The following is a 24,180-nucleotide window of genomic DNA, read 5'->3' as shown; positions in this document are numbered from 1 at the left end:
TCATTCTTAGACTCCTATGTGGCCTTTGGGGAAACCCTAATAAAATCAGCTCCATTACAGGCTGCCTGCCTTCCTTGTTCTCGTCAGCACTGGGGGAGGCAGAATCTAAATATCATTTTATAGTTGTTGTAATGGTGATGTTGTCTGATGTCGAACAGTGTTGTTCTAAGCGCAAGTTTGAAAACCCCCCTAGAGTCAGTAGACCCTCCATGCAGTGGAGGCCAGGCTGAATCCGTGGCCCTGGTGCAACATCAACCGAGACTTGGTGGGGGAGCGGTGATGCCCAAGTCATTCTGATTAACCAGAGGCAGGAGTACTAGGTCCCTGGACCAGCCAGCCTCAGCGTCACTGGGCTGGTCGTGGCTCCAGGATTCTGAGCCTTCTGGCAGCTGATGCAAGGACAAGGCCCTGGTGGGTACTTAAAGGGCAAACCTCTCATTATTTTGTTTTCTGTTTAAAGCCCTGAGGATATAGAATTCCAGTATACAGCAGTAATTTGGTCTCTGGATTAAGAAGTCTAAATATCCTTTCAGCCTCACTGGGATAGAGAGAATATTTGGTCTAATCGCTGGCACCTAGGAGTTTTAGTCAGAGCACTTTTTCTATATAATTTTCACTTCATGCATGAGGAAACAATTTGACTGCTCTACCGGGCATTTCATTCAGGAGATGGAGGGCTGTCCGGGGGGGACCCCGTGTATTTCCTCTGTGAAGGAAATACTTTCTTCTTTATCTTTTAAAATAAAAGTATCAGCCTGAGATGAAATGGACTTCCCTTTGACAGAATCCCTTCCAGAAAGGCCAATCATCTAATGGCCAGAGACCAGGTGTGTGAATTCTCTCCTCAGAGACTACTAAGGGAGACCACACGAATCTTGCCTGAACAAATGGATGATGGACACTCTGTCCGGAGGGACATGCTTCATTATTTATCACTCCCACCGGGGATTTTTATCCTCATCCACCCCCTCTGCCACCCATATTTCCCTATATATACGAAAACAACAACTGCTTCCCAACAAAGGCTTTCCACTTGGGATTTCCAGAAGGGGAAGGAAAGAAATGTCAACAATACCAGGGAAGGATAATAGCAATGATTGGAATAATTTCTCGAGGCCTTATTCCGTGTCACGCCACACTGGGGAAAGTAGTATTTCATTTCATCTTTCAGGCAAAGGTAGGGTTGATGTTAAGAACGATAACTGGTGAAGGAAAAAACCCAAACCCTTCAAGAAAGTATTTTCAACAAAGTATTATTTCAACAAAGTAACATTGTATAGCTCATCCTTCTCATTTTATCTGAATCCACATGAGCATTTTCTATCCCTCCCATCCACATGAAGGGAGGCTGCAAAGGAGACAGTAACACAAGTGTGAACTTCAAGAATCTTATAATCGCCTCATCCCCTTTCACTCTGTTTTGGTCTACCCTATTACCAGCTGTGAGAGAATAAATGGACATGAATCTCCGTGACTGAAAAATACTTTTGGTTCCAGATGATTCTCTCAGAGGGGAAGTTTAAGACCCATTAGAAAGGCCAAGCAGTTATGGCATCATGAATCGGTAAGATCATGTGACTCAAACTGAGAACCCAGTGCAGTAATTTAATTGATACTGGCCTTCGGAGATTTAGAATGATTTGTACGTGTGTCGTCAGGGTCCTAGAACTGCGGGCCGTGGGCCTGGTCCTACACATTCCATGCACTTTGCTGCACTCTGTGGAAGAGTGTATTTCCATTTTCCCTCCCAGCAGGACATTTCACAAGCCGCTCAGTGGCGGGCTTCAACTCTCTGCTTCTGTGTCCATCCCCTTCCAGGGCTTCCCCAGGCAGTGCTGGTTAATGACACTATTTCAACTGGGGCCCCTCTCATTGTTGCCTGGAATTTGCTACATCAATTGATACGTGCACTGAGCTCTTTTTGTCCTCTACCTTGTAGAACACAGATATCGCAATGGGTCAGGGGCACAGCCAACGGGGAGAGGAGGAAAACCAAGCCTCAGAGAAATGAAGAGTGAGTCCGGACGCTGGGTGTGGCCCTCGTGGGGTGGAGCTGAGAATAATTCTGCAATCATCTTTTCCATTTAGAGAAGAATGCTGAAAACCCACCGCTAATCCAGTTTTCTCGAGAGTCGTATCAGATCTTTGTTGTTTGAGGCGATTTTCCCCCTATTGTGTGGAGTCCTTACCACGGAACCCTGTGAGAATCTGGCCTAAAGATAATTCCACGTTAGCCACCCTGACCTGATTTCTCCCGGCTTGGGGAACCTGTAATTTTAAGCCCCTCATATGCCATGTCCCCATTTGGCACCTGCTGAAAGTCACTGTCATTGTAGATAACTGCTTTTCTTTCTCTAAGACAAATGCAAGTGAAAAAAGGACAAGGATCGGCCCAAAACTGAGGTCCTTGCGGAGAAGTCCTGATAAGTCTCCAAGTGCTATTGGATCCTTGATGCAGTTCACACAGGGCCCACCTGCAGCCAGGAGTTGACATGCAAAATCCCAACAACATAAGTCCGCTTGAGAAAAAGAATTTACCTTGGAATCAAGCTGCTGCATGTATGACCAAAGATACTCTATATTGGCTCCAAAAGGATGGACATGAAGAAACGTTGATATGATGCCTGGGTTAAAAAGACAAACATTGGGCATTACTGCAAGGCAAGTCAGAGTCGGAGTCAGATAATGTCCTTTACTAACCCCAGCGATGGTTTTGTCAGCCTGAGTCACAGTCTCACCATGTTCAGCAGCACTCAACAAGCATTTAATAGCAGCCCGTTCTGAAGACAGTCATCGTAACATGGCAAACAGAACACTCTATCTGCTGGAATAACAGTAGTTAGAAAACCTAGACTCCGAGATAATATACAGATGAATGAAGGTATTTCTAAACAAAGACTCCTGGAAGCATTTCAGCTACCAATTTTATGCTTGATTTACCAATATAAAATTGTAGTTATTGGGAGGATAAAATTCTCTCTTTTCTTTCCCTCAGTGGGCTTTGCAGTATGAAAATCGCTCATACAGCTGGTGTCAGAGATCACACGGCCTCCGATTTCCCTGATAATTACAGCTGCCAGTTATGAAGTATTTAATCCATATTTCCCCTAACTGCCACTGAAGGAAGCACAAATCCTTTCCGAAGCCTTTATTTCCCCCTCGTTGTTGCTGGTGTTTAAAGGGAACCGGCTTACTCTCTCCTCCCTGCTGTAATTTACAAGATCATTTTAAAAGGTCCAGGAATGGATGGTTTGGCTGGAGTCTGAGTATAAATCAGAAGTCTTTTCCATTGTGAAAATCAACTGTCAACATTGTACTGACAAATGAAAAGCCGGGGGTTGGTGTCGGGGCTGAAGTGAAAGCATTACCTCTCTATCCTCCCTGCTCCTAGATCCAAAATCAAAATAGTGAAAATGAGGACGTCGACTTCATAGACTGTATGCTGCTGTTTGTTATGAAACGGTGTTCAGACTGACATTGTTTGAGTTCTCTTTTAAGCCCTCACATTGTTTATTGGGAAATTCTGATGCCTGAGACCTGAAGGTCAAAAAAAGAGCTGCATTTGTTTGACATGCAGGTGGAGTGAGCCCTAGACGAGCACATAGTTCTTGCACCAGGTCACCCTGGGAATCGCAGGCTGACCCTGGATTGATCTGGGATAGGGTCTCATGGCCTCCTGACCTCCTGTGTGATGCTTGGGATGCTCTGGGATGAGTGCCAGCATTTAAAGAAAAACTCCCAGTTTAGCTTTAGTCCGAGGACAGAGAACCGAAGTGTCTAGACCACTGCTCTCAAAGACCTGTCTTCAGAACACTGCTTATATGAGGTTTGTACTGGTTTACAGTGAAATGAGGAAGAGAGAAATAATGAATCGTATTTCCCCATAATGCTAAAACCTCAGTTTTCAGAGACCTGTTTTTCTTGCGATATAAAGAACTACCATTTAAAAAAAAATGTTTGTTTTGAGAGAATAAGCGTGAGCAGGGGGCACAGAGAGAGGGGGAGGGAGACTCCCAAGCAGGCTCTGCACTGTCAGCACAGAGCCTGATATGGGGCTCGATCTCATGAACCACGAGATCATGACCTGAGCCGGAATCAGAAGTTGGAAACTTTAACCCACCTAGCCTCCCAGGCACCCCAAGCACTACCATTTTATTCTGAAATTATATTCCTCCTTTTTTTGCTAAAATGTTCTTTTATGAAATAATGCAAGTGGTAAAAGGTAATATTGATAGTTTTAATATCTTTAAGTGGCAAATAGCCATTTTAATACACTTAAGTGGAGTTGTTTTATTCCCCTCCTTCCAGTTTGTTAATTTCCATTTTAAATTTATAGATCTGGCAACTACTTCCCTGTGTCTTTGAAATTCTCAAATCTGGTGAAGTGACACTGTAAGTAATTCTGTTACTAATGAGTTCGAGTATAGAAGCTCATGAAGGACTTAAAAAATAAGTTTTTTTTTAAAATAACACTTTTATTTGCATTTGTTAAGTGGGAGAGAGGGGGCAGAATTCTTTTTTTTTTAAATGTTTATTTATTTTTGAGAGAGAGAGAGAGAAAGCACAAGCAGGGGAAGGGCAGAGAGAGAGGGAGACACAGAATCTGAAGCAGGCTCCAGGCTCTGAGCTGTCAGCACAGAGCCCGATGCGGGGCTTGAACTCACGAACTGTGAGATCGTGACCTGAGACAAAGTTGGATGCTTAACCGACTGAGCCACCCAGGGGCCCCGAGGGGGCAGAATTCTTAAGGGGAAACTCCTGTTTCAGGATGGTGAATGGGGTTCTCCTTGCTGTCCCAAGCTGAGGACAGGTGGCACTACGTCCACTAGTTTTCACAGGGAGCCTCCAATAAATGGTAGGCAGACCCCTCAATCCCCCATTAGGAGACAAGGGGGAAGAAGGAACAGTCACCTCTGGCTTTGTGAGGAGGCGAGGGTGTTCCTTTCTTCTCCTGGCACACAGGTTCTCCCAGGCAGGGGAGGGGGAAGCTCCGAGAGAGTGGCTCACAGAGCCAAGAGGGGTGCTGCAAGATGGGGGCAGCATTCGCTTCCTTGGTTGGATGTCGGCTTAGGCAGCAGACTGACCGGTCAGCCTTTGGGGTGACGAGGATGTATGGTTTTCCACCAGGGTAAGGGAGCATCTTAGACGGTGGGGAGGCTTGAGCAGTCTTACGAGTAAACCACCCCAAAGCCCCCAGCAAATAGAGAAAGACATTTTTCATATTAATCTCTCTACCAGACAGAGACTTAGCACCATCTCCTAGATAACCCACAGGCTCTCCTGTAAACATCTATGGAAGGTGGTGCGAAGTTAAATGTCTTCAGCAGTATAAACGGAACGAGTCAGAAGAGGATGTGTGTGGGCGATGGGGGAGAAGTTGATGACTTTAGGCGAGGAGACAAGGTGTTAAAAGAGGAAATTTAGGGATACCAGTAATGGGAGGACCTGGGGTGGCTGCTTTTGTTGCCTCTGTGAGCTGGGTATCTCTCTGTGTGCACACTCCCTCACTGGTAATGGTCTGTCTGCCGGGCCCAGTCTTGGGTTCCCCAGGGAACTCTGCCCTCAGAAAGTCTTTGTGTATTCTGGCTCAGTATTGGCAATAGAGTATACATGTACAATAAGTGTATATTGAATGAATTTATCCTCTAGAACTAAGACTAGCCAGTATACTTGTTTAAAATTTCTACCGTTCTGTTATAGGTAAATGGGGATAAATAAGAACGTTAAAAATGGCTACAGTACTAACTGGTGATGGGGCAGTCTTTCAAAGATCATGTAACTTTGAGACATTATTCACTCCTGATTCCTTCCCTATTATGGATTCAGAAGGACAGAGCAACCTGAATGTTTTGGTCATGGAAACTTTTTATTTTATAACTTTAATTTTTTATTTTTTTAATTTATTATTTTTTAATTTACATCCAAGTTAGTTAGCATGTAGTGCAACAATGATTTCAGGAGTAGATTCCTTAATGCCCCTTACCCATTTAGCCCATCCTCCCTCCCACAACCCTCCAGTAACCCAGTGTTCGTTTTCCATATTTAAGTCTCTTATGTTTTGTCCCTCTCCCTGTGTTTATATTATTTTTTGCTTCCCTTCCCTTATGTTCATCTGTTTTGTATCTTAAAGTCCTTATATGAGTGAAGTCATGATATTTGTCTTTCTCTGACTGGTTAATTTCGCTTAGCATCATACCCTCCAGTTCCATCCACGTAGCTGCAAATGGCAAGATTTCATTCTTTTTGATTGCCGAGTAATACTCCATTGTACATATATACCACATCTTCTTTATCCACTCATCTATTGATGGACATTTGGGCTCTTTCCATCCTTCAGCTATTGTTGATAGTGCTGCTATAAACATGGGGGTGCATGTGCCCCTGTGAAACATCACACCTGTATCCCTTTGATAAATAGTAGTGCAATTGCTGGGTCGTAGGCTAGTTCTATTTTAATTTTTGAGGAATCTCCATACCGTGGAAACTTTTTATTTAAATTCTTTTGCTTGGGGTGCCTGGGTAGCTCAGTGGGTTAAGCATCCGACTTTGGCTCAGGTCATGATCTTACGGTTAGTGGGTTTGAGCCCCGTGTTGGGCTCTGTGCTGATAGCTCAGAGCTGGGAGCCTGCTTCAGATTCTGTGTATCTCTCTCTGCTCCTCTCCTGCTTGCGCATGCTCTCTCTCTCTCTCTCTCACACAAAAATAAACATAAAAAAAGTTAAAAAAATTCTTTTGCTCATAAAATTAAGGGGAAAATGCTTATATGGTTTCTATATATCTTTCTAAAATCAGTGCAGAAATCTTGACCCACTCATGAATAGCTTTCCTTAGGAGGATATTCAAAATGATCACTGTAGTAGCTGATATTAATAAGCCATTAGCTTTTCTTTATAAAAGTAGAACGGTTGCCACTAGATTCATTTGGGGCCAAAGTAGGTAGTTAAATAAAAGCTTCCCAAGCTTTTCGCATGGATGGCAACTAAGCTATTCAGTATTGCTAGAGATACAGCAGAAATGGGAAACATTAGTCATATCCTCCTGTTCCTTACTCCCACCCTTACCGCTGCCCATCACAGTATCATCACAGGCGCATTAGTCATGCTGAGAAAATGTAGTTTCTAGGCCCTGGTTTTGGATTGGATTCATTGGGCGGGGTGAGGTGGGGCTTCCTGAATAATCAACTAAAGCCTCTTTGTCGTTCCTTTAAAAGAACTGGAATATTTCCTGAGAATGGAAAAACAGATAGATACAACTCATGATCTAATGAAAAATGCTACCAACCCAGAAGATGGAGACTGTTTTATGGTCCTCTGGGAGGCATCTAAAGGCTTGGTAAAAAGAAACACTAACAACAGAGGGTGGAGAACTTAGCCATTGCTGAACTGGTGGATCTCCAAAGGGATAGACGCAACTGTTGGTCTTGGCTGTTTCCATGGAGAAGCAGAAGTCTCCATATTTAAAGATGGGTTTCCCAACCAGGAAAATACAACTGTAAGTAGCTAATTTAAGAAAATAAAAAAGGAGTGGAGGAGGCTGTCAGAACTCAAACTTTCTGCACGTCCCAGGGCCTTAAAAATGACTCTAGAAGGACATACAAACCAGCTCTGTACAACCGGTGGCAAGCCCCTCATGAGGAAGGCCATTTAAACAGGCACATGAAAGCATTTTGAGCTTTCTCCATCAAGATCATTGCGTTTTTTCCCATTTTTAGACCTCACTAAGACTAAGGAAGCAGCATTTAAATTAGCCAAATAGTGCTAGATTTTTACTGCTTCGTTCATTCATTCTTAAACATTTCCTTACCAGCAATTAGGTGCCAGGGACACTGCACTGCACAAGACAGACAAGCTTCCTGCTCTTGGGGAATTTACATTCTAGGTAAGTAACACAGGATAAACACAAAGATTAAAAATAAAGGGAATATTTTCAGATAGTGGTAAACATAGTGAAGAAAACACAACAGGTTCAAGCTTGGTGGAGTGTTACTCTATCCCGGGAAGTCGAGTGAAGGTAAAGTCTCCTGGGTCAGATGAGAAGGAGCCAGCCACAGACAGCCTGGGGAAAGATTTTTCCAGAATGTGCAAAAGACCTGAGGTGGAAATGAGCTGGCAGCTGGCAGGAACAACTTGGCCTGAGAGTGGTACAGCAGGCATTTAGAGGGAGGTGGGGAGCCAGATCATGGAAGGCCTTGAATGAGTGTGATGTGTTTTGGCTTAAATTCTAAATATAGCAGGAAACCAACAGAAGAGTTCCAAGTAGGGGCATGATATGATCTGAATTGCATTTTTAAAACTTCCTTCAAGCTTCTGTCTGGTGAATAGATGAAAAGGGAATTGAGAGGCCATTTAGAAGTGTCTGCACAAGACCCGAAGTGGTAAGTAGTGATTTGGGCCAAAGAGCAGTGAAGGAGAGCTGAAGGGCGACATGTGAGTGGCATAGTCTTGGGAGGAGGAGTCCTCGATTTGGCTTGAGCCGGGTGGTACCATTTTCTCAGACGGGAGTACTAGGGGAGGAGCATACGAGGGCAGAGGAAAGGGCGGAGTCCAGAGTTCTGTTTTGGCCTCACTAGATTTGAGATGTCCACTAGCATCTACGTGGAGATCCCAAATGCTTTCTGGAGATGGTATACATGCGTGAATCAGTGGCAACAAACAGGGATTTGAAACCCAAGCACTTCTTGACTGAACTCTGAAGAAGCCCCAGATTTAGAGGTTAAGCTGAGGAAAACTCACCAAAGGAATCTGGGAGGGAGTGATCAGTAAGAAAAAATGGCGTCACGATAGCTAAGAGAAGGAACTTCTACTCACAAGATGTGGCTAGTCAGCTGTCTAAAGTGCAGACGACAAGTGGAGGGAGTTGAGAAATTGGCAGCATGAAGTTCTCTCGTCACGCTGACAAAACCACTTCAGGGTGAGGGTGCAAGTTATACCCGAGTGGGCCGGAGGGGAGGGGAGGAAAGGAAATGGGGGCTGTTAGTATAGATGGGACTTTGGAAAAGTCATGCTTAGATAGGGAGCAGGGACACGGGCTGTTGGAGTGAAGACAAGTCTCCCTTCTTTTTTTGTTCTAAAGGTATGAGGTAGGAGAGTTCAAGTTAATATGCGGATGTTATCAGCATCTGCTTACAAATACGATCACTGCCTAAAGGGCAGTGCCCCTTTCGTAATCGTCCTCATAGATTACAGACTATTGAGTTGAGAAAGACCATCTAATCAGACCTCCTAACTTGATACGACATGAAGAATTAGACCCACAGTGGATGATTTGCCCAGTGAATCATGCCTCCGTCCACAAATACTCAGGATGCTCCTTCCCAGTGCATTCTCCTTGAGGTGAATGAGAAATGGCATCCTACCAGAACATTCTCCCCTTCCTCAGGCTGCTTGGAGTTTCACTCCAAACTCTGTGTCAGCTTAGAAAGTTCTGGCTGAGATTAGCTTTCCCTACATGCACACTAGCTGACAGTCTCCTGGGAAACTTCAGAAAACCCTGAGACCTATCAGCTTACTGGGGGAGGGGGCATCCCAGGGATTTCTAGGAATGTAAGCTCTGCCGAGGAACAGCTATCTCTCCAGAGACACTTATATCATGCCGGAAACCGGCAGAGGCCTGACCGTAAGCCAGCCGGAAATATTCTTGCTTCATTTTGCAGCCCATAAGGCTTCAGGGACACCGGGCTGGAGAGGCAGCAGGGAGGATGCCCTGTGAAATCTGGGTTTCCCACTAAGCCCCGAGCCTGTGGTTATCCTGAGCAGCTGCAGCGTGATAAAGCATTGTGGGAATCGGGGAGATTCCACTGTGAGCAAGTGGTAGGAGAGTGATCCCACACTGTGATTTGGTCCGAAGCTTCTCCGTGCCTCGGAAGGCTGAAAAGCTTTAATTTTCCAAAGAGCAGTTTGTTCCACTTTTCTGGTGAGTACCGTACCTGATCTTGTACGGTTAGTTTATTTAATGTAAAGAAAACAAAAGAAATGTCTGTCTGTTGGTCTTACTTTAACTAAACTCCTGAGACTGTATCAGTTGTTCCTTGTGTCTGAAATGGCCTTGACAACTCCCTCATTTGACCACAGAGAGTCTATGCATCCCTTTAGGACTCGTTCGACTGTCCTTTCTTCCGAGAAGGCATAAGTAGCCCTTTCTCTGTGCTTCTGATTTTAGTACAAAGCATATTTCATTGCCATTCACTGCTTGCTTTCTCACTAGTCTATGAGCTGAGGGAAGAGATCATCTTATCACCACCATCAGCGAACACAGGTTTGGGCAGATGGCAGGCTGGTAGTTCTCCAAACGTGGTCCCCCAAGTGCCTGTTTCAGTATCACCTCGGATGTTAGTTTTCTAATGAACAGAGTCCCTGTGTGTGGGGCCAGAGACTGTGCCTTTTAAACAGGCTGCCGAGATGATTCTTTTCCACAAGGAAGGCTGGTAATTTTTATAGTAGGCTCTTGACAAATGTTTGTTGATTTATTGATATGGACATTTGTGTCTCGGCAACAAGATTTAGGTCAATGACTCATTCTTTATGGTCAGTAGCTTTCAGAGAAGCACGCACTTCCCAGATTACTTTTCTCAGGTGTGGCCTAAATATAGCCTCAATTCCAGTCGCTGAAAACACCAAAACATCACCATTTAACCTTCTTTACGTGTATTTCTCTCCAGTCCATTCATCTGCTTCCTAATACTCATGTATTTAGGGGAGCATTCCAATTCTGATATAGACAGGCTGTGCGCAGATGTGTGAAATGGTGACAGCGATAGAAATGGGGCGTTGGGGGTGGGGGGGTGATGGAAAGCAGCATCCTGGCCATCTGTACTATGTACGTCCTGATTTGTAGCAGAGTCAGGATGATCTGGAAAGACGTGTGCCTTACCACTAAGAATTTGGGGACGGTTCTCAGGAGTCGGGGGGGAGTTGTGCAGAACAGATACTTTATGAACAGAGCTGTTGAGAAGGTTCTGACCATACCTGGATGGGACTTACAGTGATGACTAGCATTGGGAGGGTGTCAATCAGGGCTCCCAGGACTGCACATCTACTGTGTTCGAATTACTTAAAAAGAAAGAGAAGATCGAGTGATACAGACCCAGAGGTACACTGTTAGCATCTCCTCAAGGGCTCTTTGCCTATCTATAAAAATTTTCTTGACCCATTCTTCATTAACGGTGGTTAATGAGTGCATGCCAAACCCAGTGTGTAGGCCATATGTGAAGTGAACTAGCAGTTCTGGCATAGATACTAGACTACGTCAGGCCGACCTAATGTTTAATGTTCTGTTACCATAGAGCCGTGAGCTGTAAACTAGTACCCTGCTTTACCCCCCCCCACACACACAAATGTAATTCTTTTAGGTCCAATGATATGTTAACCTGTCTTTACGAGCATTGATTATAAGATAAATAATCCAGACGTCACAAGAATAAGGTGCTTTCCAAGGGCCCATCTGTTTTAGCAGAGTTGGAACACAGCTCTCGATCCCCATTACTTGTCAAGCAGAAAGTTGAGCAGAATGATGGAACTCTCAAGGGACAGGCACGGCGCCAAGTAATATCATCAGTGAAATCCCACTGACCTTCTGTTACGTATCCGTACCTTCCATGTCTTAAAGACTCCAATTATGAACAGGCCATGAGAATGCGTGGAAGGGATGCGTACTTTTGCCCAGATAGATGAGCGTCACAAGTAATCACAGACAGTTGGGATTGCTTGTTGTTTAGGAAGTTCTAGCCTCAGTTTTATGTTCTCTGTATATGGAATCTATCTGACAAGTGTATTTCTCACTCCCCCCCTTTCCCTTCCAGGAAATCAAGATTTGTGCCACCGTGCATTTTTATATAATATCTGTGTGTCCCAAGAGGGTGTTATTTGAATATATTTGCATATAGCATATACTACAGGTACCCAGATGTGATGAGGCTTTTGCTAATAAGTATTTCCAAATCAAGGGAGATTTTTTGCTGTGCTCCTGGGCCTTCTAGGCTAGATCAGAACAGGCCCACTGTACCCTCTATATGGGTTTAATTATTCCAAGGGAAGATTCCAACGATACTGCAAAGAGTATTCCTAACCTTTCCAGATATATCAGAAGTCTGGAGGACTCTGGGAATCATTCTACCTATAAGTATTCCTCAGAAAAGAGTAGCTCCAGCACCAGAAACTCTTTCCTCTATCTAGCTTTGTCCAAAGCAGTTTTGGACCCCTATTCCGTCCCTGTCACAGCCCTTCTCTAGATTCCAGAAGTTGCAAGAGCGGTATTTGTGACCCCAGCATTTGAGTTTCTACAAAGTGTGAATGGCCAAACTCACTTAGCAGAGAGGCACGATTAATGGCAAGAGGCAGCTATGTCCTTCAGCAGGATCCATTCTGCCAGTCTTGGAGACTCGTTTCTACCTTGGCATTCTTCTGGACAATTACTCTCTCTCTGACTACAAAAGTAAGTATTTGGGGGGAAGGTTTGGGCAGGAAATCACAGCTGTATTAAAACTTTCATTAAGTAAAATAAAATGTCGAGGAGGAGAGGTAATGGAGAAATGAAGGGCGGAAAAACCCACCTCCTAACTTTATTTTAATCAAAAACTTGGCTTTGGCCTTCTTTCTAACTAAACACTCTCATATATTGATTCAAAATGAGTGTCAGTTGTTAATACACGTAAACCAATTCAAAAGACCAGAAGTGAGCAGAAAAATCCTAGAAAATTTACAGTGGGTTCTGCCTACTGGTAACTGAAGATTCTGACTTACTAAATTTTTTCTAATACACTCGAATTTACCAATTAAAACAATTTTTGGAAATTGTTTTAATTATTTGTTTTGAGGGAGGAGCAGAGAGAGAGAGGGAGGGCGAGAGAATCCCAAGCAGGCTCCACACCATCAGCACGGAGCCTGACTTGGGGCTCGAACCTATGAACCAGGAGATCATGGTGACCTGAACTGAAACCAAGGGTCGGGCACTCTGAGCCACCCAGGTGCCCCAAAACAACTTTTTTTCCCTAATACTGAAGACATCAGCAGAGTTAAGATGTTCTCAATGTAACCTCTCATCTACTCCTATTAACCTATGGTGTGCAAAGCATATCCTTTTTAAATTTTGAGGTAGCTGATTGAAAAAAAATGTGTGTGTGTTTGTGTGTGTAGTAACTATTTAAGAGACATTGCAAATGAACTCTGTTCTGCAAGTAAAACACATGAGGAGAAGCAATCTTTAGTGAGAGGCAGAAAATTAAAAAAAAAAAAAAACAGACTTATTCCCATTTTTTAAAATTTCAAGTGCTCTGGATTATTCTGACTTAAAAGAGGGAACATTTACTGCTGATCACCATGTGCTCTGTTCATGCCCTGAATTCGTGGGGGGAGATCACAACTTTGTCACACGGAGCGGAAGAGAAACAGTTGTCAGAGTTTGACACATTTTCCAATAGAAGAAAAATCCAGTCGCCAACTACATATGGGTTCATTTTGGGTTCCTGGCACTGATAACACATCAGCATGTCTTACGAAACTTGTGCATGGCATGTTATTGCAGCTGTATATCATCAGAGAGAAAAAAAATAATTGGTTTTCCTTAGAGTATCTCGAAGTTGATGTCATATTCAATAACCCTGTAGTTGAAAAATCCATATATGATGGATGAAGTTTGGACTATCTTGAATTTAATTCCTCCTCCTGTGCCAGCTTCTACAGGCCCTGGCGTACCTGTCATTTTGAGGTGAGTGCGTGCATTATCTAGAAAATGCAACCAGGTGTTCCTTTTGCCAGAATATGAACTATAGGAGAACAATTTGTCTCACATGTACAACAGTCTCATTCCTCACCCTTAACTATGCCAAGGAAGAGCCAGTTTCAACTTGGAACCCCACACCAGGGTCAGTGCCAAGGCGCAGTTTGAATTAGTGCTGTGCATTACAGAGTGAGGGGGACAGCTTCTCCTTCTGTAGAATGGGGACTCTGGAGACAGGCCTTAAACAGACCAGCTTCTAAAGTAGGGTCCCAGGCCCGTCACCAACATATCTCATCAAGAACTCTTCCTTGGGAGAGTAAATACTATTTTTGGATCTGCTCATGTGGACTCTCAAAAAGAAAACATTCAGAGCTTTGTCTCTGGTCCAGACCAAAAAAAAAAAGCCAACTTAGATGTAGTCTCAAGGCCCCCATCTCATCAGCATTACAGGGCTGACCTCAGGATGCAGCCTCTAGAGCCTGGGGGTCTGGCTTGATTTGGAACTTTTGGACACAGCCTGGCCTCCTGTTGGAAGTGATGCGTCCATATTTTGGAATTCAGATTTGTAAAACGTGGGATGCAAAATAATCTGTCGTCTTGTACTCGGTTTTATGTTGTACAGCTGACGAACACACGTGGTTACAGAAGAGCAAACCTCCCCACCTTGGTTTATGCATCCCTAATTTGAAATGTAAGTATAATATAATCTTGACAAAGTTAATCTTACCTCTGGCCAGAGGGCAGAGCTGTCTGCATTGTTAACAACTTGGAGGTGAATTCCTTTAATATTATTTAAGACAGCAGATGAGGAAAACATAACGTCCTTACCGATTAGCAAAGCTTCTTTCTCTGATTTTAAGCCTTGGCTTCTTTTTTCCATATTGTTCTCTCGGTCTTGGTTGACCAATGCGACTGTCAACACGTTGATTTCCTATGAAGTTAAACAAAAACCACAGAGGTGTTCATGTAGATTTTGTGCATTTCAGTGAGCCACCTGGTCTTTTCAACTCTATAAAAAAAAGGTCATCACTTCCATTTATAACTGAACATCAACTCTTATAAGTAATTGATCTATGTGCTCAACAATAAAAAAGTAGTACTAAAACTTAGGCTCCTCGCCGCTGCTCCCAGCAGACCAAGTAACTATGCAAAAGTAGCAAATTTGGCATAAGTTATCTCAGGTTTCTGTCCATGTTTTGATTAATCTCTGTTAACAAAAACTATTTTATTGTAGCCAAACATGCTTTTATTTCAAATATAAAAAAACTTCCCCCAAAGCATGTACGAACTGATTTATAATACTATGCTAGTAACTTGTATGTGTGTGTAGAGAAATAGGGCCTATTGGGAAGGTGAGATAGGATTGTTATTAGAAGTGTTTAAGTTGAATAAGTAGATGTCCTTATACACAACTGCAAAAGGTAGATAAATTCTTTTCTTCGGAAACTAAAAATGAAGAATTATACCACAAACCAGTAACATGTGGAACATTGAAGTTGAACTATTTTTAGTTCTTTCTGTGGTCTTTTCTGTTGAGAAACAGAGAAAAACATTTAACTCCTATTCTCCCGGACCTGATATTAGGATTCAAAATGGGGAATGATTTAATAGAAAATCAAATGCAACGATCAGAGACCTACATATATGGGATAGAATCATTAGGGTAGCCGAGGCTTGGAGGGACATTTCTCACTGAAAGATAGGTCCCAAAGAAGGATGGGCATATTGGGCAGAGAGTTAAGGATACTGTCTCTATTAGATGATGAGAAATCTGCCAGAAGGACAGAGGTTAGTAGGGAGGGACAAAGGAGGACTTAGAAGGTCTGGGCAAAAGGTTTGGCAGGTGGTACCGGGACAGGAACTGGTTACAGGGATAGACGCTGATCTAGTCAATACAACTTGACAAAATTAGCCAGATAAAAGAATAGGGAAATAGTTGGGAGCATGTTGAACCTGTAAAGAGCATAAACCCTGTCTGAAGGCATTCAAATAAAAGAAAAAGAAGAAAAAAATAACAAACCTCAGTGTATATTAATCACAAAAGATCTGGGAGCTGAATTTACCCTACGAGCTATTGCTTTGGGAATCGGGCGTAATTATAGCAATTGGCAGGGAAAAAAAAGGCTCTAAGAAATTGCAATTTGGTGAACACTTTGGAGGCTCCTCTAAAGGTCCCACTTACCTGCAGAAGATGAGTAAGGTAAAGAATCGAGGGAATCACAGCGGGGTGGTGGATTGATCAGAAGGAAAATGCTGGTTGGCTAGAGGGTACCTGAGGACTGAGGCTGACAGCGGGAGGGTGCCCATAAGGACAGGGGTCAGTATGGTCCCAGGCAAGGCTGAAGCCAGCTGCACCACTAGAGATGAAAGATGTCCTTATACTTCCCAAAAGGGATCTTGGGAATCAGCGCCGGTAGAAACATAGTCCAGAATGTTCAAACAGACTAAACCTAAAGGCTGACGTAGATGAGATCAGAAGAGGAGTTCCAGGAAAGATGTAGGGATACCCTCTGCGAGGAAACAACATGGCTGCGTTTTAAGGGCTAGAAGAGGTTTCGGAGGAAAGAGACGGAAAGACGTTACCGAGGATGATGACTGCAGCATTTAAGAACAATACAAATAATGAACCTCAGGGATTAGCGGAAACAGTATCTATAGGAGAGGGTGATCTGTTCACAGCCTGGATGGTACCCAGAGGCCAAATGAAATTACTGGGGAGCGTTTAGCAGACAACAGGCCCACGTTAACTGACAAAACTGAGTGGGGTCCTGGAGCCGTCACACAGGTGAGGATCCAGGTTTAGGAAGGGAACTGGACCCCAGGGGCAGGCAGTACATCAGGAGGCAGCAAGGGATGGCAAGGGCAGAACACGCTGAGACCACTCTAGGGTGCTGTTAGGCCTTTGTGCCCTATTCAAAGCTGGAGGGCATGTCGAGCAAGTCCCAGCAGATTCTCCAAGGCGCCGATAACCGCCTACCACTGACTGTTGCTTTGATGATGACTTAGGGTCGTGTCTATGAGGATGGAAAGAGGAGTCCTGGGAAATATCTTTGAGACCGAATACGGCAGCACGTGCTCTGCTAACCACAACGGTGTTCTCCTACATGGTCGCCGCCAGTGACTCTGGAGGGGACACGCCTCTCTGCAAGGCTTCAACAGCAATGCAGGAGGCACGGGTCCAACAGAGACCCGAGGCTTGGCAGTGCTTCAGCCTCCGGGCACCACTGTGGGTTCTGCCCAGGGTACATAGGCGGCGCTGTTCTTTTGACTCCTCCGGCAGGGAGAAGAACTGTTCTGGGAAGACTACAGGACCGAATGAAACTGATCAGGCAGGCTCCAAGAAGTGCCTGGATGTTGTAATAACTTGGGTGTCAAGAACCCGCTAAAGGGGAACTATCATTTCCATGATAGAGCGAGGGGTGTCTAAGCCTACTGAGAGCCTTGGGGCCACAACATCACTGGGGAAGCGGACCAACCCGTGGCCACTCAAAAGCGGTACTAATGACCAAGTGCCCTGGAGCCCAAGCCGGCCTCCGGCATGGGCTTCTGCACAACAAAAGACAGAATGGCAAGAGAGCAAAAGTGATGGGGACAGGGTAAGGAAGGGAACCCCCACCTCTGAAGCGGTGAACAGCATTGGGGAGGGACAGGACTGGGGACCTGGAACTCCTCTGTCCTTGGACACAGAGAAAAAAAAAGCCATGGTTTAAAAGAGCGCCGAGCTAGCTCAGTCCATTAGCGTCCGACTCTTGATTTCAGCTTAGGTCATGATCTCACAGTTTGGAAGTTCAAGCCCCATGTGGGGCTCTGCGCTGTGTCAGTGTGGAGCCTGCTTGGAATTTTCTCTCCCACTCTCTCTGCCCCACTCATGCCATCTGTCTCTCAAAATAAACCTAAAAAAAGATTTTTTAAAAAAGAGTGACCAGCATCCCTAAGAGCCAGCCCTTCAAGCTCCACCAAATGGCAGAAGAGCTGTGGGGACACTCTCTGGGTCACAGGGACCAGAGAACAACACGGTTTATGCATAGACCAGAGGTAGGTCTGTACCCTCAGGTCCTCCAGACAAACATCAGCCCTGGATGCACTTGGGCGCACACACACACAAAGCCGTAGTTTAAAAGAGTAGCTGGCATGAAAAACAGCCCGCTCTAGAATTCTGCTAATGGTAGGGGTAGCTGTGGGAGGGCTCTCTGGGTGGGAGGGGCTGATACACAGTCTCTGCTCACTACCCCTCCCACACACTTTGAAAGCACAGAGTGATGTCCTGGCCTGCTGCCTCAGTGAGCCCTGGACCCCTAGCCCACACCCCTACCAGCCAGCCCACCAAGGCGGCCACAGGGCGTGCACACTGGGATATCCTTAGTTAGCACTCACTACAGCTCCAGCCTTCGTGCTAAGATCACAGTCACAAGGCCCCCCCAGAATGCTCAAGGCCCACATCGCTTTGGCTTCAGATGGCTGGCTAGGGCACCCCCCGTGTAGAGCACTCCAGAATGTTTTGGCTGACATGTGCTTGAGATCCAGTTGCCCTGCCAGGGTGCCCCAAACCCCAGTCCGTGCCTGCATCAGTTCCAGTCATCCCATCAGGGCGCCCCCTGTGCAGAGCACCCCAACACTCCTTTGCCCACATTGGCCTTGGCTTTGGTTGCCCGACCAGGGAACCCCCTGCATGGAGTACCCAGAGACACCTCAGATCGCACCAAATTCAGTGAAAGCTGTCCTGCCAGGGCGCCCTCTGCACAGAACACCCCAGAACCTCCTGGCCTGTACCCCACCTCAACGCCATCCCCTCCTTCGGGGCATCCTCTGCCAAGAGTCCCGAAACATCCCGGTTTACATCCACTTCAGCTTCAGCCATCCTGCCAACGTGCCCCCTGGGCTTCGAGCCCCAGGTCCACCTGGTTTGTACCCACTTTAGTTCCAGCTACATTGTCAAGGAAGGCTCTGTGCAGAAAACTCTGGGAACTCCCGGCACCCACACTGCCTTAGCTCCAGCCACGCTGCTAGGGCACCCCTTGCACAGGGTGCCCCGGACAGCCCGGGTCACACCCATTTCAGCTGTCTTGCCAGGTGCCCTCAGCGCACAGAATCCTAGGATACCCTGGCCCGCATCCGCTTCAGCTGTCCAGACAGGACACTCTCTGTGTGGAAAGCCCTGGGGTCCCCAGCCCATGCCCGTCACAGCTCAAGCCAGCCAGCAGAGATCGCCAAGGACACACCATCTACCTGGAGGATGACCATATACAGGATAATTCCTTCAGGTTTAGGAGAAGTAACTGTTACACCTAATCCACAGAAACAAACACAGAATGTTAAGCAAAACAGGGAGACAGAGGAATATGCTCCAAAATAAAGAATAAGACAAACCCTCAGAAAAAGAACTACATGAAATGGAGACAGGCAATATGCCTGATAAAGAATTTAAAGTAATGATCATAAAAATGCTCACTGGGCTGGCGAGAAGAGTGCAAGAATTCAGTGGGGCCTTCAATGAAGAGGTAGAAAACGTAAAAAACAACCAATCAGAATTGACTACAATCACTAAAATAAAAAACACAGTAGAGGGAATCAGTGGTAGATTATCAGATGCGGAAGAATACGTCAGCGATCTGGGAGGTAGGGTACTGGAATGCACACAAGCTGAAAAGCAAAACAGAAATGAATTAAAAAAATGAAGGCAGGTTAAGGGATCTTTTGGACAACACTCAGCAAACAAACATTTGCATTATTGGGGTCCCTGAAGAAGAGAGAGAAAGGGGTAGAAAATTTATATGAAGAAATAATAGCTGAAAACTTCCCTAACCTTGAGAAGGAAACAGACATCTAGGTCCAAGAAGCACAGGACATTTCAAACAAGATGAACTCAAGGAGGTCCACACCATGACACATAATAATTAAAATGTCAAAGGCTAAAGATAAAGAGAATTTTAAAAGCAAGAGAGAAGCAAAAAAATTCTTAGAAAGGAAATAAAGCCCTATAAAGCCCTATAAGACTGTCGGCTGGGGGCGCCTGGGTAGCTCAGTTGGGTAAGCGTCCAACTTCAGCTCAGATCATGGTCTCATGGTGCGTGGGTTCGAGCCTTGTGTTGGGGTCTGTGCTGACAGCTCAGAGCCTGGAGCCTGCTTCTGATTCTGTGCCTCCCTCTGTCTCTGCCCCTCCCTCACTCATACTCAGTCTCTCTCTCTCTCTCTCTCAAAAATAAATAAACATTGAAAAAAATTAAAATACTGTCAGCTGATTTTTTCAGCAGGAACTTTGCAAGCCAGCATGGAGTGCCATGATATAATCAAAGTGCTGAAGGGAAAAAACCTACAGTCGAGAATACTCTACCTGGCAAGGTTATGATTCAAATTTGAAGGAAGGGAAAAGTGTTTCCCAAACAAAAGATAAAGGAGTTTATCACCACTAAACCAGCCATAGAAGAAATGTTAAAGGGACTTCTTTAAGTGGAAAAGAAATGGCCACATGAGCTGTAATAAAATATGAATAAAAAGATACAAAATATAATAGAATATACATAAAACATGGAGAAGGGAGTAAAAAGGGAAGAGAAGGGGGGAAAAGAGTTTTTTTTCTTCTTTTAAGAATATGTCTGAACTTAAATGACCATTAAATTAACACAGACTGCTATTTACTTAGGATATTATATATAAACCTCCTGGTAACCATAAACCCAAAACCTATCATACATACACAAAAAATAAAGAGAGTAGCCAAACACATGACTACAAAAACTCATCAATCATGAAGAAAGACAGCAAGAGAAGAAAAAGACAACTAGAAAACAATTAACATAGTGGCAATAAATATATACCTATCAATTAAATGAGAATGGCCTAAATGCTCCAATAAAAGCAGAGCGAGTGGCAGAAAAGATAAAAACAAAACAACAATGAAACACAAGACCATCTAAACACCGCCTACAAGAGACTCACCTCAGACCTAAAGACATACAGCGTGAAAGTGAAGGCGATGGAAAAAAAACATTTACCATGCAAATCAAAACAAAACAAAACCCAAACAAAACAGAACAAAGCTGAGACAGCAATGCTTGCATCAAGACAAAACAGACTTTAAGACAAAGACTATAATGAGACAGAGAAGGGCATTACCTAATGATAAAAGGATCATTGCAACAAGACGATAAAACAATTATACATATCTATGTAGCCGACACTGGAGCACCTAAATACATAAAACAAATGTTAAGGAACATAAAGAGAGACTGTGATGGTAATACAATAGTTAGGGGGCTTTAACACCCCACTCACATCAATGGATAGATATCCAGGCAGAAAATCAATAAAGATACAGTGTCTTTGACACGTAAGGCCAGATGGACATAACAGATATATACAGAACATCTATCCAAAAACAACAGAATACACATTCTTTTCAAGTGCACATGCAACATTCCCCAGAATAGATTGCATGAGGTCACAAAGCAAGTCTCAACAAATTTAAGAAGGTCAAAATCATACTATGCATCTTTTCTGACCACGATGGTATGAAACTGGGAATAAATCACAAGAAAGACACTGGAAAAAACAAACACATGGAAATGAAACAACATGATACTAAACAACCAACGGGTCAGTAAAGCAAACAGGGAAGAAATAAAAATTTACATTGGAGACAAATGAAAATTAAAGCACAACAGTCCAGTGCAGTGAAAGCAGTTCTAAGAGGGAAACGAGTGACACAGGCTGACCTCAGGAAACAAGAAAAAAGCTCAAATCAACAATCTAACCTTACATCTAAGGAAACTGGAAAAGAGAACAAAGCCCAAGGTGAGTAGAGGGAAGGAAATGATAAAAGATCAGGGTGGAAATAAATAACATAGAGACTGACTGACTGAAACCGAGAGTTGTTTGTTTTTGTTTTTTTTTTTTGAGAAAATAAACAAAATTGATAAACCTTTAGCCAGACTCATCAAGAAAAAAAAGAGAAGGACCCAAATAAATGAAATCAGAGATGAGCGAGAAGACCTGATGCCACAGAAATCAAAAGGCTTATAAGAGAATACTATGAAAAATTACATGCCAACAACTTGGATAACTTCGAAAAAATGGATAATTTCTAGAAACATAATAATCTTTCAAGACTGAATCAGGAAGAAATAGAAAATCTGAACAGACTGATTACTAGTAACAAAATTGAATCAGGAATGAAAAAAACTACCAAAAAATAAAAATCTAGGAGCAGAAGGATTCACAGATGAATTCTGCCAAACATTTAAATTAGAGTTAATACATATTCTTGTCAAACTATTCCAAAAATAAAAGAGGAAGGAAAGCTTCCAACTATATTCTATGAGGCCAACATTGCCCTGGTATCCAAATCAGACATACACCAGAAAAAACAGAAAACTACAGGCCAATATCCTTGATGGACATTGATGCAAAATCCTCAACAAAGTATTAGCAAACCACATTCAAGAATACATTAAAAGAATCATTCACGACAATCAAGTGGGGTTTACTTTGGGGATGCAAGGATGGTTCAGTAGTCACAAATCAATTAACATGATATATCACATCAACAAAACAGGATAAAAAAAATCATAGGATCATCTTAGTAGAAGCAGAAAAGGAGCTGACAAAATTAAACATCCATGATTGATAAAAATTCTCAACACAGTGGGTGTAGAGAGAACAGACCTCAAGATAATAAAGGCCATATATGAAAAACCCACAGTTAACATCATATTCGATGGGGAAAAACAGAGCTTGTCCTCTAAGATCTGGAACTGGACCACTTTTATTCAACATAGTACTGGAAGTCCTAGCCATAGCAGTCAGTGAAGAAATAGGGATCCATATTGGTAAAGAAGAAGTTAAACTGTTTGCAGATGACCTACTACTATATATAGCAAATCCTAAAGACTCCACCGAAACACTACTAGAAGTAATAAATGAATTCAGTAAAGTGGCAGGATACAAAAGTGATACCCAGAAATCAGCAGTGTTTCTATACACTAATAATGAACTAGCACAAGGAGAAATCAAGAAATAACTCCATTTACAATTGTGCCAAAAAGAATAAAATGCCTAGGAATAAACTTATCCAAGAAAGTGAAAGACCTGTACTCTATAAAACACTGATGAGAGAAACTAAAGATGACACAAACAAACAGATGTGGTTTTAGAAGAATATTTTTAAATGTCCATACTACTCAGGGCACTCTACAGATTTAGTGCCACCCCCCCCCCCCGCCATTAAAATACCAACAGTATTTTTCACAAAACGAGAATACTCTTAAAATCTGAATGGAACCAGAGAAGACTTTGAATAGCCAGAGCAGTCTTGAGAAAGAAAAAGTTAGAGGTTTTAGAATTCCAGATTTCAAGAGATACTACAAAACTACAGCTTTTGAAACAATATGGTACCGGCACAAAAACAAATATATAAATCAAGGGCACAGAATAGACAGCCTCAAAAGAAACCCACACTTACATGGTAAATTAATCTATGACAAAGGAGGCATGAATATACAGCAGGGGGAAAAAAAACACCGGACCACTTCCTAACACCGTACACAAAAATAAACTCAAATGGATTAAAGACCTAAATATGAGACCTGAAACCTAAAATGTAAAAATCCTAGAAGAAAACACGGGCAGTAAATTCCCAAACATTGGCCTTAGCAACATTTTTTATAGATATGTCTCCCATGGCAAGTGAAACAGAAGCAAAAATAAACTATTGGGACTGCATCAAAATAAAAAGCTCTGGTACAGTGAAGGAAACTAACAACAAAACAAAAAAGGCAACCTACTCAATGGGAGAAGATACTTGCAAATGATATATCCCAAAAAGGCTTAATATCCAAAATATATGAAGAACTTACACAGCTCAACACCAAAAACCCTCCAAACAATCCTATTTAAAAATGGGCAGAGGACCTGAATAGACGTTTTTCCAAAGAAGACCTATAGATGGCCAATTCTTCCAAAGAAGGCAAATAGATGGCCAATAGTCATATGAAAAAATGCTCACTATCACTAATCACCAGGGAAATGCAAATCAAAACCACAATGAGCTATAACCTCACACTTGTGAGAATGACTAAAATCAAGAACACAAGAAACGACAAGTGTTGGTGAGGATGTGAAGAAAGAGGAACACTTGTGCACCACCGGTAGAAATGTAAATTGGCATCGTCACTGTGGAAAACAGTATGGAGACTCCTCAGAAAATTAAAAATAGAAACACCTCCAGGCAGGCGGAGGTCACATCCCGCAGCAGACCAACAGGACCTTGCCTACACCCCCTGCCCTGGCCCCTCGCTATCCTGTGGACTCATCCCCACCAGCCCTGCAGCGGGGGTGTTATAAAAGCAGGTCCACAGCAGACGGGTGCATTTGCTAACACCGTGTGCCCTGCCCCCAAATTATCCTGCAGACGTACCCCTACAATACGCCCTTGGCCAGAGCCCATCCAAAGCCGTGCCACAAGCCTGGCAG

The 24,180-nt window shown here is 43.6% G+C and overlaps 1 protein-coding gene across 1 annotated transcript in view; it reads right to left on the bottom strand.

Annotated features, from left to right (window-relative positions):
* Positions 1 to 1,898: 1,898 nt before the first annotated feature.
* The window catches only part of ENOX1 (ecto-NOX disulfide-thiol exchanger 1), a 424,170-nt gene continuing 401,888 nt past the window's right edge, over positions 1,899 to 24,180 (bottom strand). The window contains exons 16-17 of the mRNA XM_049647316.1: positions 14,542 to 14,644; positions 1,899 to 2,624 (exon numbers count right to left, since the gene is read on the bottom strand). Of these exons, the coding sequence (XP_049503273.1) occupies positions 2,170 to 2,624; positions 14,542 to 14,644 (558 nt within the window). The 3' untranslated portion in view covers positions 1,899 to 2,169. The remainder of the gene's footprint in view (positions 2,625 to 14,541; positions 14,645 to 24,180) is intronic.

This window comes from Panthera uncia (assembly GCF_023721935.1).
Source record: "Panthera uncia isolate 11264 chromosome A1 unlocalized genomic scaffold, Puncia_PCG_1.0 HiC_scaffold_16, whole genome shotgun sequence".
NCBI lineage: Eukaryota > Metazoa > Chordata > Mammalia > Carnivora > Felidae > Panthera > Panthera uncia.
The sequence above is the reverse complement of the archived record's forward strand: the minus strand, read 5'-3'. Positions and strand labels throughout refer to the sequence as shown.